Raw genomic sequence first — 16,965 nt, forward strand, 5'->3', positions numbered from 1 at the left:
ATTAGTAGATGACTTTGATTGCCTATGAAAAAACGTTTTAGATCAAGACTATAAATAATAGATCAAAGTCAAATATGTTGTTACAGGTCTTGTAGGTATTTTACTCATATTACAGTTATAACTTCAAAACCACAAGCTCGAGATTTAATAACGTACTGTGGTGTTTAACGCTATCTACTCAAATAAACCGCAATACAACACAATTCATTTTTATACTTATATTAAAAATTTTACTTTTAAAATTCGTTTTTTAAACCAGGTCGCCATATTTTTTTTAGGAATTTTTTATTTTAATGTTCGATCACAGTCTTTGAATTATTTGACAATCTATTTCTCAGATGTCGCCATAAAAAGAAATCGAAATCAAGAAGGGACAGATCCGTATATCGTGGTGACCACTTAACGTTGTCCTTTTTTGAAAATTTTTCCTTTCCATTTTTCCGTATAACCTCCATACCACCATAAGATGTTTGGAAGATAGACATAAATCACTTTTATTATTAAATTTTTTTTGGGGCTTAACATCTATGTCATTATTTTTAATGTGCGCTAAGTTTTACTAATAACTTCACTGAACTAAATCAAATTGTTTTATTCTCTTTAATCTTTTAACTAGGCTATCATAACCTAGAAGTTGGAGAACCTCAATCTTGATGTGCTGTTGGAGTCTAGGTGTATGTGTCTGGGTATAGTCATTGATAACGTGATCGACATTTTCTGCAGGTTCAGTTGTATGAGGTCCTTAGGCAGATTGTCATTACCATTGTGTCATAGAATATTAATAATACCTCACAGTACGTTGTTTTGGAATCCTTATATAATATTTCTATTGCTTTAGCTTGTACCCCAGAGTTTAACACGAGTCAGCGATGGTTTCAAGACTTCAGTTTGAGTTCTTCGTTTTCTTAAAATGTGTTTTTCACCTGAGTTTACCATCAAGGGTCATTACCAAGACATTTGGCTATATTTATATATTGTCGATTTATATATACTGGGTTGCGCCCGATTCTTTTGTTAGTGAAATCAATATGCACTGATTTATTTTTATACAATTTGATGCGCCATTATTCTTTCTAGCTTTGTATTTATACAGTAATAGCTGTTGATAACTTTTCGGTTGATTCAGTGTTGTTATCTCCAATGGCTAAGATTATATTGTCATCTGAAGATGTAGCAACAATTTTTTCATTGAATGTAGGAAAGTCCTAACTGTACACCAGGTAAAGGACTAGCCCCAAATCACCTCCCTGTAGCCTGCTTGTATTTTCCTCAAATTAGAATAGCCATGTTTTTGTTTGACTCTGATTTATCGGTCAGATATATATTACTTAAAGAATTTTGTATATTGGTTAGGGAGAAGCATTTTAATCTTATTATTTAATCCATTATGCCAAGCTTTGTTGATGCTTGAAGAATATCTAAAATTTTTGCAGAACGGTGATACTGTATTGAATGATTGGGTGATTCGGAATAAGATGCTTTTCCTCAATGATTTGTTTTATACTTCTCAATAGAAGCTTTTAAAATATTTTGGATATTGTCGGTAATAGTGATATTGACTGGTATGACGCTGTTTGATGAAGTGGCTTTCTTGGTTTATGAATCATAATTACTTCAGCCACCTTCTACAGTTGTGGAATATATTGTAGTTTGAACGGAGGATTTATTATATTGATAATCTTAGTTCAGTGACGCAGGTAAATGGTTTATCGTTTTTCACTGTGTGAGTTTGAAACATTTTCTCGAGTTGGTCTGCAAATCTTGTAGTCTTATCCTTAGTATTTTGTCGCTGTTACATGATAGTTTATTGTATTTTCCATTTCTGGTAGCTCACCATAGCGAATACTCAGCACTAACATTATTAACTGGTTCACTCAGTATTCAACTTAGTTTTATCTTGCTGAGTCCTGGAATAATACCATTTATTCCTAGTTTTTTTTGTGATACTACCGTTTAGTTTGTGGGACTGTATACCATATAAGTTAATTTATTAAGTAGAGTTTTAATGTTGTAGGATTTTTCTAAATTTAAATATGTATATACGATGAAATCTAACATTTAAGCTATTTTAGCTATTAACCAAACCGTTATATTATCATACTATTATACTTTTTGTTATGTTATTATACTTTTTAACTAATTTAGTAACATATTATGGAAGGTTATCGTTCAATCACCGTTCCGTGACTATTGGCATGTTCTCCGTATTGTTGTTTTAATATTCGGTTCGATTGCATTTAATCCTCATTTGCAACAATCGGTTATAATTGTTTCATCAGTTTTTAAATCATAGAACAATATGCACTGGGTGTGTCGCTTATTTATTTACGTATTTTTACCCTTAATTTATTTATTTTCATTAATATAATCTTGTCTGACAAGATTCCTAGGAGAACCTTATTTAAGTTTTAGCATCGAGTGCCTTATTTTAGCACCCGATACTTTTTTAGCATATTCCATTAAGCAGTTTCACATCTTCAAAATTAGAAGTATACCAAAGCACGATTTTCCACTAGGATCGGAATTAAGATTCCTAGAATGTTTATACTTATAGTTATACATTCTATAAGACACACCTTCTGTACTAAAAATGCTAGAAATTGAGTATCGCCCTTTAGAATTATTGGAGTTTGTAATGAATACAACTCTGAATTGTCTTAATAAACCCTGATATTCTGAAACCTTGCGTCCCATATTTTATAGAGAAAATAACTTAAATAAAAATTAAAATATAATTAATTATTATTAGTAAATATTATAATGTTTCTGAATAACTGACGAATACTTAATTATGTTGAGTATTGTTATTTGCTTTTATTAATTTATTTTGTTGCCGATGGTTATATTGATAATGAAATAAAAGACTATTAATTTTCTAAATCAGTACATGCACATGTTTTTATAGATGCATATAAGTGATGAAACCTGGAAAACCTAATTTTAAATTAATCATTCATTTTAATTCATTATTCGCATATAGATATCAGACATAAATATATCGATTTTCCAAGAGAATAATAACGTTTTAAAATACTGATGTGCGTAATAACAGGTCAATTGAAAAGTCCCCGGCCTACCATGTTAAAACACATTTTTTTGGCAAAATTAGTTTTTTTTATTCAACATAATTTCCTTCAAGGGCGATACATTGATTTTCGTCCGATGAGCGACCATTCAACTTTTCGATATCATTTTTGTAGTACGATTTGTCCTTTGCTTCAAAATAGGCCTCAGTTTCGGCTATCACTTCTTCATTCAACAAAAATTTCTTCCCAGTGAGCACTCTTTTGAGATCTGACTTGGTGAAGCAGCACTTTCTTTTTTTTCAAATACGGCCGTATTTCGGCGATTTCGTCCTTCAAACGGTCCAATAATGCTATGTAATAGTGGCTGTTGATGGTCCTTCTTTTTCAAGATAGTTAATGAAAATTATTCCATGTGTATCCCGAAACACAGACGCCATAACTTTGCCAGCCGACTGTTACGTTTTCCTACATTTTGGAGAGTCATCATGTGCAGTCCACTTGGATGACAGTCGATTGGACTTCGCACTGAAATGATGGAGCCATGTTTCATCCATTGTCACATATCGACGCAAGAACTCGGGTCTATTACGTTTGGCCATCTTCAAACACTGTTCCGAATCATCAACTTGTCGTTGTATTTGGTCAAAAGTGAGCTCGCGCGGCACCCACTTTGCACAGAACTTTCTCATACCCAAATATTTGTGAATGATATGATGTATATTTAGAGTGTCTGCTATTTAATTCTGTTTCAATTTACGGTTATTTAAAATCATTATGTGGATTTTGTTAATGTTTTCATCAGTAACAACCTCTTTTTGGCGTCCAATGCGTTCACAGTCTTCGTGCTTATTTCACTACGTCTAAACTTAGCAGACCAATCCATGGTAGTTGATTTTCCTGCGGCAGTGTCCAGAAAATCGGCATCAAACCAAGTTTTGGTTCAACTGTTTTTTTTTTGTTTTCAAAAAGCAATATTTTATCAACACGCGAAATTCCTTTTTATCCATTTTTTTCACAATAACAGAAGTTGTTTCACTCAAAATGCTATAATTCACAAACTAATGATCCGATAGCTGTCAAATTTATACACGTATATTTTGGGGCTTAGGGATAACTAAAAAAACATATGGATTTAATTCTAGTAGCGTCATATATGTGTCAGACCGGGGACTTTTCCATTGGTCTGTTAAAAGAATACTCACAAAATTACTAGTAAAAGAAACAAGTATACATTTCCTTTGAATCATTAAAAAGTGTGTCATTTATATGCCAGTATATTTCTAATTCATAGATGAATAATAAAAATGTTGCTTACAATACGTATTTAAATAACCAAATACGTAATGCATACAGCTTATACGTGTAATATTATTAATTTTCAAAGTCGTTTATTCATACTAACAACCAATTAATATGGCCAGAGCCAATATTTCGAATAAAATAAAGCTTTATTGCGTGTTAATTAAGCATGGTTTAACGAAGTAATCAATACTTGTTACATATTGTGATTTTTAAGTTTCACTAAATATATAATAAATAAACCACTTTTAATAACTATATGGTCAACAAAATCCACAAATGGACTAGAGACTGAAAAATATAGCTTAATAGCTCCAAATCTGTCCATGTTAATTTTGCCTTGCAGCGTAATGACAAAAACCTAATTATATCACCTGACGGATGCCCGATTCCTCAAGCAAAATCAACTTAATACTTAGGAATGTATCTTGATGGTAGGTTAAATTAGAAACATCATGTTAGACAAAAACCAGAATAGATTTGTCATGAAACTATACTCGTTAGTCGGAAGATACTCTTAAATTGACATAAAATCAAAGGGTTGGCCTATGGGGTGCAAATGTGGGGTTGTATTAAAACGCGCGGTTCGATGGTTTCGTTCAATTCGTGATGTCAGACGAAGATGTAGGATGCCTTTCCTGTATAAATTGTGAGAGAGGAAAGGACGGAGATTATTTCTTGGAGCAGTTAATTTGTTAATATGTGCTTATATATTACAACATATTCCTTCACGTGCTGAATTTAAAAAAGAGAAGGAAACAAATAATTACTGAATACTATTAACATGCAATTAATAATTTCATTTTAAACGAAGTAGAATTACTTTTATATTTGAATGTTCTGTGGGCCTATAACATGAATGCAATTTTTCTATGGAATGGAATAATACCGCACAAATGTTTTATCGTATTTTAATAAGTTAGTTGCTATTTTCAAATAATATACTATAATATATATATATATATATATATATATATATATATATATGTATATATATATATATATATATATATATATATATATGTATATATATATATATATATATATATATATATATATGTATATATATATATATATATATATATATATATATATGTATATATATATATATATATATATATATATATATATATATATATATATATATATATATATATATATATATATTACAATAAAACCTAAAAAACCAAAGATGTACAATAACCATAAATACTAAATAAATATTAAATATATACCTAATCATGGAAAAAAAAATTCATGACAATAACTACTAGCGCTTTTTTAAATAATGAAAATCCTATTAAATTATTATTACAATATTACCTATTATTAATAAAATATTACCTATTATTGCCATAAAAACAGTCAAAAGTATTTTACTATTTATCATTCACAATATTAATCTTTTTAGCTTATTATATTAACAAGTTTGCTGCTATATCAATGCACAATATATTGTTATTTGCAAGTAAACTACCAAAAATATCATAAAACCATATATATTACATATAAATCTATGTAAACCTAAATTTAAATATAATATCTAGAATATTATATTTCAATATTTAATATTATATTTAAATTTAAATATAATAATTAATATCTAAAATAAAAGAGCCAGAGCTTTAAAAATTAGTCGAATGAAACTACTGGAACCGAAAACAGTAACTAAAAGTACACGACTGAAATAGTAGAGAGTAAATAGTAACAAAATCAGTCGGACTAAAAATAGCGACTGAAAATAGTCGCCTGAAAGAGTCACTGGTAAAAAGTAGTGAAATAAGTTGAACCAAAAATAGCGACTGAAACAGTCGATAATAAAAAGTAGTGAATTACTAAACAGTCGATAGTCGATTTCAGTTGATATTTCCCAACACTAGTAAATAGTAATTTGAGTGTAAAGAATAAATATTTGTTAATTTCGTGACAAAACTTTTGTGGTTTTTCGTTTCACAAATCTGCCCTTGTTCGATTAATTCACCCTATTAAACGCCGCTTGGCGATTTGCAATCACGATGTCTTTCACTTTAGTAATATTAATTTCAAATGAAGACGCACTTTATTCTGATACTCATATGCATTTGATTTTAATAAAATCATTTCGAAGCCTTCTGCAACATTTTCAGCAACTCAGCAAACGAATTTCCATTTGTGATGTTAAATTGAAAACAAATTAATAAAATGTTATTTTCTATTGTAAAAAATTATAAAACATAATTGACATGAGCTGTATAAACAAAATGGAGTATTGTAATTAAACTAAAGGTCATATGATACATATGAATTCCTTATTGCTATAGAAAACAGTTGTGTCACCTTAAGGCAAAAATAATTTTGCCAGCCCCTTAAAAGATGTTTAATAAATTATCCTTTATCAGAATTTTTATAGCATAACCTTTATTTTTTGACTACCTTCATATTTTTTTCTATATATTGGCGTGAATTATTGCCTTCTTGCATATTTTACCGCGAAGTTTAGGTAAACTGAGGCCGTTCAATATTTCATCGATTGTGTAGTGACTGAAAAAATGAAAACCTTGCCAATTACCATTTGATGAAATTAAAATCCAGACGGATATGTAAAAATTAAGAATGCCTATGCTTTTAAAATATTTAGAATTTATCTATTATTGTTATACTAACATAAAATCATCTTTACGAAGAAAGTACAAAACCGCAATATTCCGAAGACAATTATTACAAAACATGTTTAGTAATTAATGATCTTGATTAATTACCTTGAAGAAAATTGCTTGACGAGCAAAATCCAAGGACTACTAGTTTTCAGTGTCATTGAATTTTAGATACCTAGTATAAAATACTTTAGTAAAATATTTTAACTTTTACTGAAATATGCGTAAAGAATACTGTGTCTCTCCTGAATCAAATTCTAAGTCAACATTCCATAAAAATATTTTTAAATTATTCTGGAACCAAATCTGTTGTACTCGATCAGTGTGTACTAACAAAGTGTGGAAATTTTCTAAAAAAAAATGTAAGTACGTATTTTCATTACCAAAAATATAGACGTTTATCCATATCATATTATGTGCAGTGATTTTACGAAATATATTAAGTATGATATATATCGTTAATAAGAAATAGTAATTTTACTTAATGGCAAAAAAAGATATTCCGTAGAGATTGGAATATTATTTCATTAAATCTGATTTACACCTTTAATTACACATTCTGATAAATTACGCCCTATAGACATAAACAAGCGATGTTAATAGTCATAAGTAATTTTATAACAAAAAGTTTCCTTCGCCATTGTGTCACCCTTACGCTCTCATAGTTTATCTTTTTTTTGGGTTAATTTATGCGTCTTCCATTTATGCAGACAAATTTCATGATTCTTGAAAGTATCCTTATTATAAGCGCGTCATAATTTATTGGACGACAGTTTTGTAAAGAAGTTGAATGAGTATTATGGCACAACAGAAACAACATTTTACTGTACCATGTTTGGTTGGCCAGATACATTTCAAATTTTAATATTAATATTAAAAATACTTGAAAAAAACTAATAATTTTTCTATTATTAGTTGATGTTTTAGGGATTTAAGAACAATTTTTTTTTATCATTATGATTTTAAAATTGTTAAATATGCTTAGAAGTAATTTTTATACTAAATCACTACATAGTATAAAACAAAGTCGCCTTTTCTGTCCCTATATCCCTATGTGCGCTTAAATCTTTAAAACTACGCAACGGATTTTGATGCGGTTTTTTTCAATAGATAGAGTGATTCAAGAGGAAGGTTTATATGTATAATACATGCATAATATACTAAGGCAACATTGCTAATTTTAGAGGTTTCTAACGTGATGTCGTAAATTAACCTATTTTTTAGGCTTATTTAGCAATTAGGAAAAACGCTGCCTAACCCTACGAGTTAGATCAAATTAATGTACTACAGTATTGTACACCATAAAAAGGTCTACAAAAAAGTCCGCAATGGTATATGGTTATCTTTTAGGGATAACCCACATTTTTATTGTTTACTTTTTACGTGAGAAAATGGCTTATTTACGAAGCTATTTTAAGCAATACGGCATTAATCCTTATCGAATTAAGTACCTTAAATACAGTGTGCGATTAATATAGATCAATATGGTTCCTTACAGCATGTAAATTAAACAAATATTTTCGGAGATATTACAAATTTAAAATTTGCGTTTAAAAATGTGTAATGTAATAAAAATTGTATGAATTTAGATATTCCAAAGATAGCAGGAAATCTTCATAGTAAGTATAGGGGAAGAGGAATTGTTTTAATCCAAATTTAATGCGTGCAGGCCAAGGGCAGTAATGAATGAACCAAAAATACTGGATCGATTTTAATCATGTTTTCATTGAGTGACATAGGCATATATATTTTATGCCCGTGCAAAGTCGGAGCGGGCCGCTATGTTTTTATATACAACGTTCATATTTTTTCTGTAGTATATTTAATTTAGTACCAGCATTGCACCCGTGCGAAGCCGGGGCGGGTCGCTAGTTAAAACATAAAATGAAGAAAGAATCTATTAAAAATCTCTTTGAATTTGAATACACTTGTTTTAGTGATTTTTAAAATTTACCATTTTTTTGTGAGAGAAAGATAAATATGGCGAATAAGACACATATTGCAACTATTTCTACTTGTTCTGTTAAAATTTTTTTTCCTGTAAAACAGACCTTTTTAAAACATTTCTTTCTTTTTTAAGTAACAAAAGTTATATAAACATAATCTTTTACCAATTTAGAGGTATATATAATTTTTGACATCTGTTGCATTCTAAAATAATAGTCAAAGTCAAAAAATAAAACAAATTTAATGGCCCCATTTCGTACCGAACACATAACTTATTGACTAATTAATTTAATAATAATGCTAAGGGTGTTTTGTTTCATTTCAGACGAAGCAAAATGATCAGCCGGACTCAGACGTCCAGCATTTCAAGAAACTGGACGATAATCCCACTGCCCAAGAACGAAGACGATCTCAAGACAAGGAGAAACCACAGAAGGAGAATTTATCGCACGTGTCTGCCAAGTTAAGTGGCGTGTCCAAAAGCCAAATGAAGGAATTCCGCGAAGCTTTTCGTTTATTCGATAAAGACGGCGATGGAAGTATAACCAAAGAGGAACTGGGAAGGGTAATGAGGTCTCTAGGACAATTTGCACGAACTGAAGAATTACAACAAATGTTACAGGAAGTTGATATCGATGGTAAAATGCAACATTATAATTTATTTATCAATTTTACTAATTATTTACTTCCACAGGCGATGGTAATGTAAGTTTCGAAGAATTTCTTGATATTGCTTGGTCCGCTGGGGCTGGTACTGGAGCTGATCAAGTTTTATCCCGGGAAGAAGAAGAAAAAGAACTGAGGGATGCTTTTAGGGTGTTTGATAAACATAACAGGGGATATATTACAGCGTCTGATTTAAGAGCAGTCTTGCAATGTCTAGGTGAAGACTTATCAGAGGAAGAAAGTAAGTAAAGTTTAACACATAAAATTTGTTGCCTAGCACCTTCACCTTTCTGTACGTTCCATTTAAGAATAATAATTTATTATTTTGTAAAGATATATGAATAGTATATATAAATGGAACTAATTTTAACCATAATCTATTGTTACAGTTGAAGATATGATAAAGGAAGTAGATGTAGATGGTGACGGACGAATAGATTTTTACGGTAAGTATTTTTTCTGATTTCTTTCAGTAAAATGTAATACCGTTAAAATTGTTGTTCATATAAATATTAATTTTAGAGTTTGTTAATGCTCTTGGAGAACCTGGTAATGACGATAGCTATGAAGAAGATGATGAAGATTATGCTGGCTACTAAAAATATATCCGAATGGCATCCTATATTTGGGTGATAAAATTATTTATTTATTAATATTAAGAATTGCTGTTGTATGGGTCTAAAATATACTGTTTTTTGTATATTCGATGTTATACCATATAAATTATTTTGTTGTATAATTTATTTACTTTAATATAATCCAAAACATTTTCAATCACTTATTATAATGTGACATATCTATGTTATTCCATATATTTAAATTGGAAAATCGTATGGTTATATAAATATGCGTGATCAATGGAACAAATTAAAATATTATAAAAAAATAAAATAAATATTTACTCTCATAATGCTTTGAGCGTGTTTTTCTAATATGAACCACAATATATCAACCATATCAATCGCGTCACTGCCTAGATCATTTAAGCTGAGGACCGCGTAAAGTAGAAGGTCCGGTTCTGATTAACTACAGAAAAAAGAATAATAAATATTAAATAAAGAAAATCTATAGTAATTATTTTTAATATTTATTTATTTAATCATTATTATCAATCATGATATTATATATTAGTAGAGAGTGAGTTTTAAAATTAATTTGATATATTATAATGACTTGACCTTAAAATACAGCTGTAGACTCTTTTATTAGATATGTTACCTTTTCTTGTAAAAGCTCTATAAGCCAAGTATAGAGCAGAGATGACCAAAGTAAATTAATTTCTTTGTTACATTTAATATAATATAACTGTTTTTTATTTATTCAAATAAAAGAAAACCAATTCGACTTCTTGCAAATTAGATGCTTGTTAAATATTCTAGTCTTCTAATTTCATTCATAAAATGACGTGCTAATTTATTTTGAAAAATATTTAATGATTAACAGCCGTTAGCATATAAGTGCTAGTTGGATTATCTGCGTCAAATAATACTACTATGAATTGAAATAAAGACAGTTGAATGTAATAACATATTTAACATTATCCATATCCGTATAACAGTCAAAATATTTTCAAAAGAACTATAATAAATAGAAATGCATACTAATTTTTCTGGAAGTAAAAAATGGAAGTAAATGCCTTATTTATTATTGAATGGAAGTAATTTTTAAAAAATATCGAGAGAGTAATCGAAATATTACGTATTATTGCCATAAAATCAGACGAAGACAAACAAAGTATTTAGTATTTCATTCAAAATGTAATCTTTTTATCCTATTTCATTAACAATCTTGAAAAATATCGTTCCAAAATGCTGCTATATTAATGTTCAATATATTGTTATTAGCACATTAGTTACAAGCAAACTACCAAAAAACATAAAACTATATATATTACATATAAATCTGTAAGTTTACATTAGGTACATTTTTGTCAAGGTTGCGGCTAAGACGACAGAGCCATAAAGTTAAAAATCAGTCGAATGAAACTAAACTGAAAGTACACGACTGAAACAGTCGATAGTAAATAATAACAATATCAGTCGGACAGAAAATAGCGACTGAAAATAGTGGACTGAAACAGTCACTGGTAAAAAGTAGTGAAATCAGTCGAACGAAAAATAACGACTGAAACAGTCGATAGCAAAAGTAGTCAATTATTAAAGAGTCGATAGTCGATTTCAGTCTATTAGTTCCCAACGGTAATTGAAACATATGTCCGAATGCAACTTTGTATTTGCTAAACTTATAGCACATTTCTAAATTACTGAAGAATTTACCGGGATGTCTTAAGGTGGTACAAATAATTATGTTTAAGAAAAATTTGACAAACTAGTCGGAACAACATTCCTGTCTTCTTAAAATGTGTTAAATGACTTATAAAAATACCAGATTTCGAGTTTGAATCTCGAAAATATCACTCAACAATCGACCAAATACATAGAATAACAATGGTTATAGCGTAACAAGGCGTTTGAAGAAAATAAATACTGCCTTAGAATATTTTTTGATGTGTCACAAGTATTTAAGTATTTGTCAAACAGAATTAGCGAAATGCCAGATCAGATTCGAAGCAAAGCAGATCAGACTCAAATCAAAGAGATAAGGTAGTTTGAATATACTCTAGAATTTACCAAAAATCAAAGAGTGGTTTATCAGCCCGTTATAAAGCCTATTTCGATTCTATTTAGCGGGTGAAAATATGGAGTTGCACTACAAAATCTAACAAACACAATAAACGCATAGTAATCCAACGTGCAACCAAAACAATGTTTTTCGGTTATTTACAATTTTTATCATTATGTATCCAAAAGTAATAAGGTTCAAGTCATCGTAGAAGCGATCCAGCTGATGCAAAACACACAGGAAATCTGAAGATTGAAGCTACCCAAATTACAGAAACTTATAGAGCATATAAATTTATGCCCTTTACTTTAATTTAGTAGTCTAATCTAATTTTAATTTGGAAAATACATATTGTTTTATTTATTCTATATTCGTCTAACTACTACAAAACAGTATATGTATATATTATATTATATTTACAGTAATCCCTCGTTATACGCGGGGATTACTTTCCGATAAGGTAGCAGCGGTTGGTAAAACCGCGGTTTGCGAGGGATCCCTAAATGCACTGATTAGAAGGAGAAAAGCACGTAATTTTGTTAGATTTATTGTTGAATTTATTTTTCTTTTCATTAATGAAGAAAAATCTATGTACATATGATGTAAATATAAAATTTATTTTCACTTATATTTTAGTTGCTGATAAAAACATAAAATAGCAAAACTCCTATAGTACGCAAGTCTCAAAGTTATATGTATTTAGAAAATACAATTGTAACGAAAAAAAGTTTTGAAAGGATTGTTGGCTGTTTCATTATTTTCTTAACGTCTGTCTGCTCTTCTTTACACGGTTGTAGTAAACCCTCTAGACCATTATAAAACTTCATACTTCGTTTCAGTGAAGGATCCAAGTCCAAAACCAATCTGCAGTTGGATATAACATAATCTTATATATTTTGTCTAAACTTAAAGACGTAGTTGGTTTTCGAGCTAATTCTTGAGAATCATCTTCTTCATTATTTAATTCATTATTCAAAACATCTGTTGACTGAAAATATTAAAAATCTTCTTCATGTATTTGATGCAAAACTTGTAAAATGTCAATGATTTCGGCTTTTTTGTCCGGCAATGCTGAGACATAGATAACAAGTTCCGGTCATAGGTTTTTCCAGCATGCATTTATAGTTGATCAACTTCAATCTTGACATACTGCGCACTGTCCAGCAGTTGTATTGCTTCCACGTTAGTATGATTTAGTATCTTTTTTCGTGTTTCAAGGCGAAATCTTGGATAACTTCGCAAATCCATTTGATTTCCAGGTCGTCGCGCAATTCTTCGTTGGTTACGTAGCGATAGGCATTGGTAATCAATTGAAGAACCTTGTTTTGACAGAGGTGGATGACTAGTTGATTTGAATTTTTAGGGCAACCCCATATTTACACCCCATAGGTCCAAATTGGCTTTATAATTGTCTCATAAATCAATCTCTTTGATTTTAGATCAAGTTGAGAGTATCTTCCGACTAACCAATATAGTTGTTTTATTTTGGTTCTAGTGTGTTTTGCTTTTTGTCTAACATGATGTTTCCAATTTAATCTTCCGTCAAGATAGATTCAGAGGTATTTAGCTGATTCCATTTGAGGAATCGGCCATCCATTGAGTGATAATTAGGTTTTTATTATTTCGCCGCAACGCAAAATTAACGTCGACAGATTTGGAGCTATTGAGTTGAATCTTTCGGCCATTTGTAGATTTTGTTGACTGTCACTTGTCCTTTTTTGACTACTCTAGGCAGAGATATGTTGTTTGCAACAATAATTGTGTCGTCAGCAAAGGTTCTAAGTAGTGTTTCTTTTGTTTTTGGAATGTCAGCAGTGTAAAGCAGATATAGGAGAGGTCCTATATCTTTCGATGTCACTTCATCCGAAAATATATGACTCCAGCAATTGACAATCGTTACGCGCTAACAATTTGCTCATCTTACAGATTAATTCCAAATGACAAACCCGATCAAAAGCTTGTGAGATATCCAGGAATATTACAGGGCAGTATTTCTCTTCCTCAAACGCTTTTTCAATAGCTGTAATTACTCTGTGCACTTGATCGATTGTTGTATGGTGGTTTCGAAAACCAAACTGGAAATCTGGTATTATTACAAAATTTTTAACACGTTTAAATATTAGTATCTCAAATAGCTTTAATATTGCAGGTAGCAGCGAAATAGACCTGCAAGATTCGACTTGTTCTGCAGCTTTGTCAGGTTTTATGAGCAAAATTATTTATGCCACCTTAAAGCAATCCGGAACATGCTTCAATCTTAAACAGGCATTAAATAGATATGTCAACGTGATGGTTGCTTTTCGTGGCAGTTCTTTCAATAATCCAGGTGAAATGTCATCTATACAAGGTGCCTTTTTAGGATTGAGCTTATCAATTTCAGTGGCAACTTCCAATGGAGAATAATAGATTTAGATCTACATCGGGTTGATAAACAGGAGATGTATCCATGGTAGATTCTATATCATTAGATTGAAATATGTTAGCTAAGTATTGTGTGAACAATTCAGCTTTTTCATCGTTGCATCGAATCCATTCATTTCGGTCATTTTTAATTGGCGGTTCTCGAATAATTGGTCTTTTAAATCTTCGAGTTGCTTTCCATAGCGAATAATCTTTGCTTCTGGGCTTAATTCACATATTTTTGAAAGCAATTCTGTTTATATTCTTTGATCTTTTGATTCGTCTAATTTCTAATTCTATTAAAAGCACATTTATCTGCAGCATTTCTGGTTCTATGCCATACTCTTCTAGCTTTTCGCCTTTCTTTTATCATTTCTCTAATTTCGAGCGGTTAAATTACTTCATATTTTGATTTCTCTCTTGCTATTGGGGTAGCATCTTTTACAGCTGACCGAATTTGTTCAATTATATTTTTGGTTTGTTGCTCAAGATCATCTATACTTTTAAGTCTTACTTTTAAACTGATTTGTTCCTGCAGCATTAATCTGAATTTGTTCCAGTTAGTATATTTGTTGGTAAGATTAGGCTTTTTTGCTATTCTTAAGATTGTCGCGCCCAGTGTTAACAATACTGGATTGTGATCAGATGTTAGATCGCACAAACTTTCTGTACTAATTTGATTTAATGAGATGCCTTGTGAAAGCTAGAACGCCATACATAATATCGTTTAAATACTGCTATTATACCCGGATATAATGGTTGCAACAGCAAAGTTATGTTAGGAGGTAAAAATTGTATTTTCGCATTGGGATTGATTAATTTATGGTCGCCGGGCGCATTGTCTATCAGCAGAAGTACCTTAAATGGTAGTGACTTTGAGGCGAAATATTGCGTAACACTAGGCGCAAAACAATTCGAAAACCAGTCTGTAAATAGCGTCATCGTAACCCTAGCATTAGGATTTAGTCTCCACAACAGAGGCAAACAGTTCTTACTTTCATTTTTGAAGGGCCGTGGATTTAATGATGTATAAACAAGCATTAGAACCATAAAATCAGAGGCATAACAACAAAATAAGAAAATTAGTCTGTTCTTAACTCCTTTAAACCTGAAAAGAGAAACCGCGGTTTGTGAGACCGCGTGTAACGAGGTATTACTGTATGTTCATAAAATAATATTGAACTAAGCACACCCTATGTAAGATACAGTTAAAAAATATCAATCTTCAGTTCTTGGACATTCAGTTCTCTGGACATTTCCAGGATTTGATCACCAATCACTGCATTATTAACCTTTATCTACTAAATTGGTGAAATTTGAATTGAGATCGAAGGTTGTACGAGTTATATATCCGAAATATCGGTGTGTTTATATTTGGGTTGAGATATTGCCCGTGATGCGTTCACAGTAGAGATGCAGATATTTTTGCCGATATTTTTCCGATATTTTTTCAGAATAAATTAAACACAATTGTAAAGGTTTATCAAAAATGACACTATTTTTCAAGTGATTTAGAAAAAAAAATTTTTAGGCTATTATTTCACTATTTTTATTTTTCTTAAAAATATCGATATATTTTTTTGTAGAACATTGATATTTTTTAAAATATCTATATATCGAAATATCAATATTTTTTTCGGTAGCCAACACCCGTAGTTACAGAAAACTATTTCATTTGTATTAATATAGCAAGAGATATCGATATTTTAAAAAAAATATTGATATTTTTTTTAAAATATTTGATATTTATATATATATATATATATATATATATATATATATATATATATATATATATATATATATATATATATATATATATATATATATATATATTGATATTCATAATAAACCCCAATTAAAATTAAGTACCAATTTAAATAATTTATTAAAAGTAATTAAAAGGTTTTTTATAATGATTAAGTAATATATTTAATTTGTTTAAAAAAATATCGAAAAATATGCGTTCACAAAAATATCGATATATCGATATATGGGTCAAAAAAATATCGGCGGAAATGGATATATCGATATTTTTGCGGTATCCCTAGCATGAGATCGGCAGTATTGTCTGAACTGTCGATTTAACACTCAATACAAAGTGTTTTTAACGAAAAGACGAATCAAATCGCTACTTGTTTTCGTTAAAATAAAGTTTTCGAGTAAATTAAAAGTTTTTGTTGGAATTTCAACGTTTTTGATAATTTGAGTGCAACGACAGTACGTAGTATCAAGCAATCGATCAATGGGAAGTTGGAATTCTACTGACTGTATTAGTAAGCAATATTTTTACATTTCGGGAGACAATACATTTGGGATTAAAGATAATGCAAATGGATCTTGAAAAGCCGTTGATGTTGTTGAAATAAATT

General features: G+C 30.1%; 1 protein-coding gene across 1 annotated transcript in view; it reads left to right on the forward strand.

The window, feature by feature from the left end:
• The window catches only part of LOC143193636 (uncharacterized), a 37,928-nt gene extending 27,446 nt beyond the window's left edge, over positions 1 to 10,482 (forward strand). Inside the window, exons 4-7 of the mRNA XM_076399964.1 lie at positions 9,231 to 9,543; positions 9,600 to 9,812; positions 9,961 to 10,017; positions 10,094 to 10,482. Coding sequence (XP_076256079.1) covers positions 9,231 to 9,543; positions 9,600 to 9,812; positions 9,961 to 10,017; positions 10,094 to 10,170 — 660 coding nt within the window. The 3' untranslated portion in view covers positions 10,171 to 10,482. The remainder of the gene's footprint in view (positions 1 to 9,230; positions 9,544 to 9,599; positions 9,813 to 9,960; positions 10,018 to 10,093) is intronic.
• Positions 10,483 to 16,965: the final 6,483 nt, after the last annotated feature.

Source organism: Rhynchophorus ferrugineus, unplaced genomic scaffold (genome assembly GCF_030347505.1).
Source record: "Rhynchophorus ferrugineus isolate W39M unplaced genomic scaffold, kcgeb_rfMv2 rfM3, whole genome shotgun sequence".
Lineage (NCBI taxonomy): Eukaryota > Metazoa > Arthropoda > Insecta > Coleoptera > Curculionidae > Rhynchophorus > Rhynchophorus ferrugineus.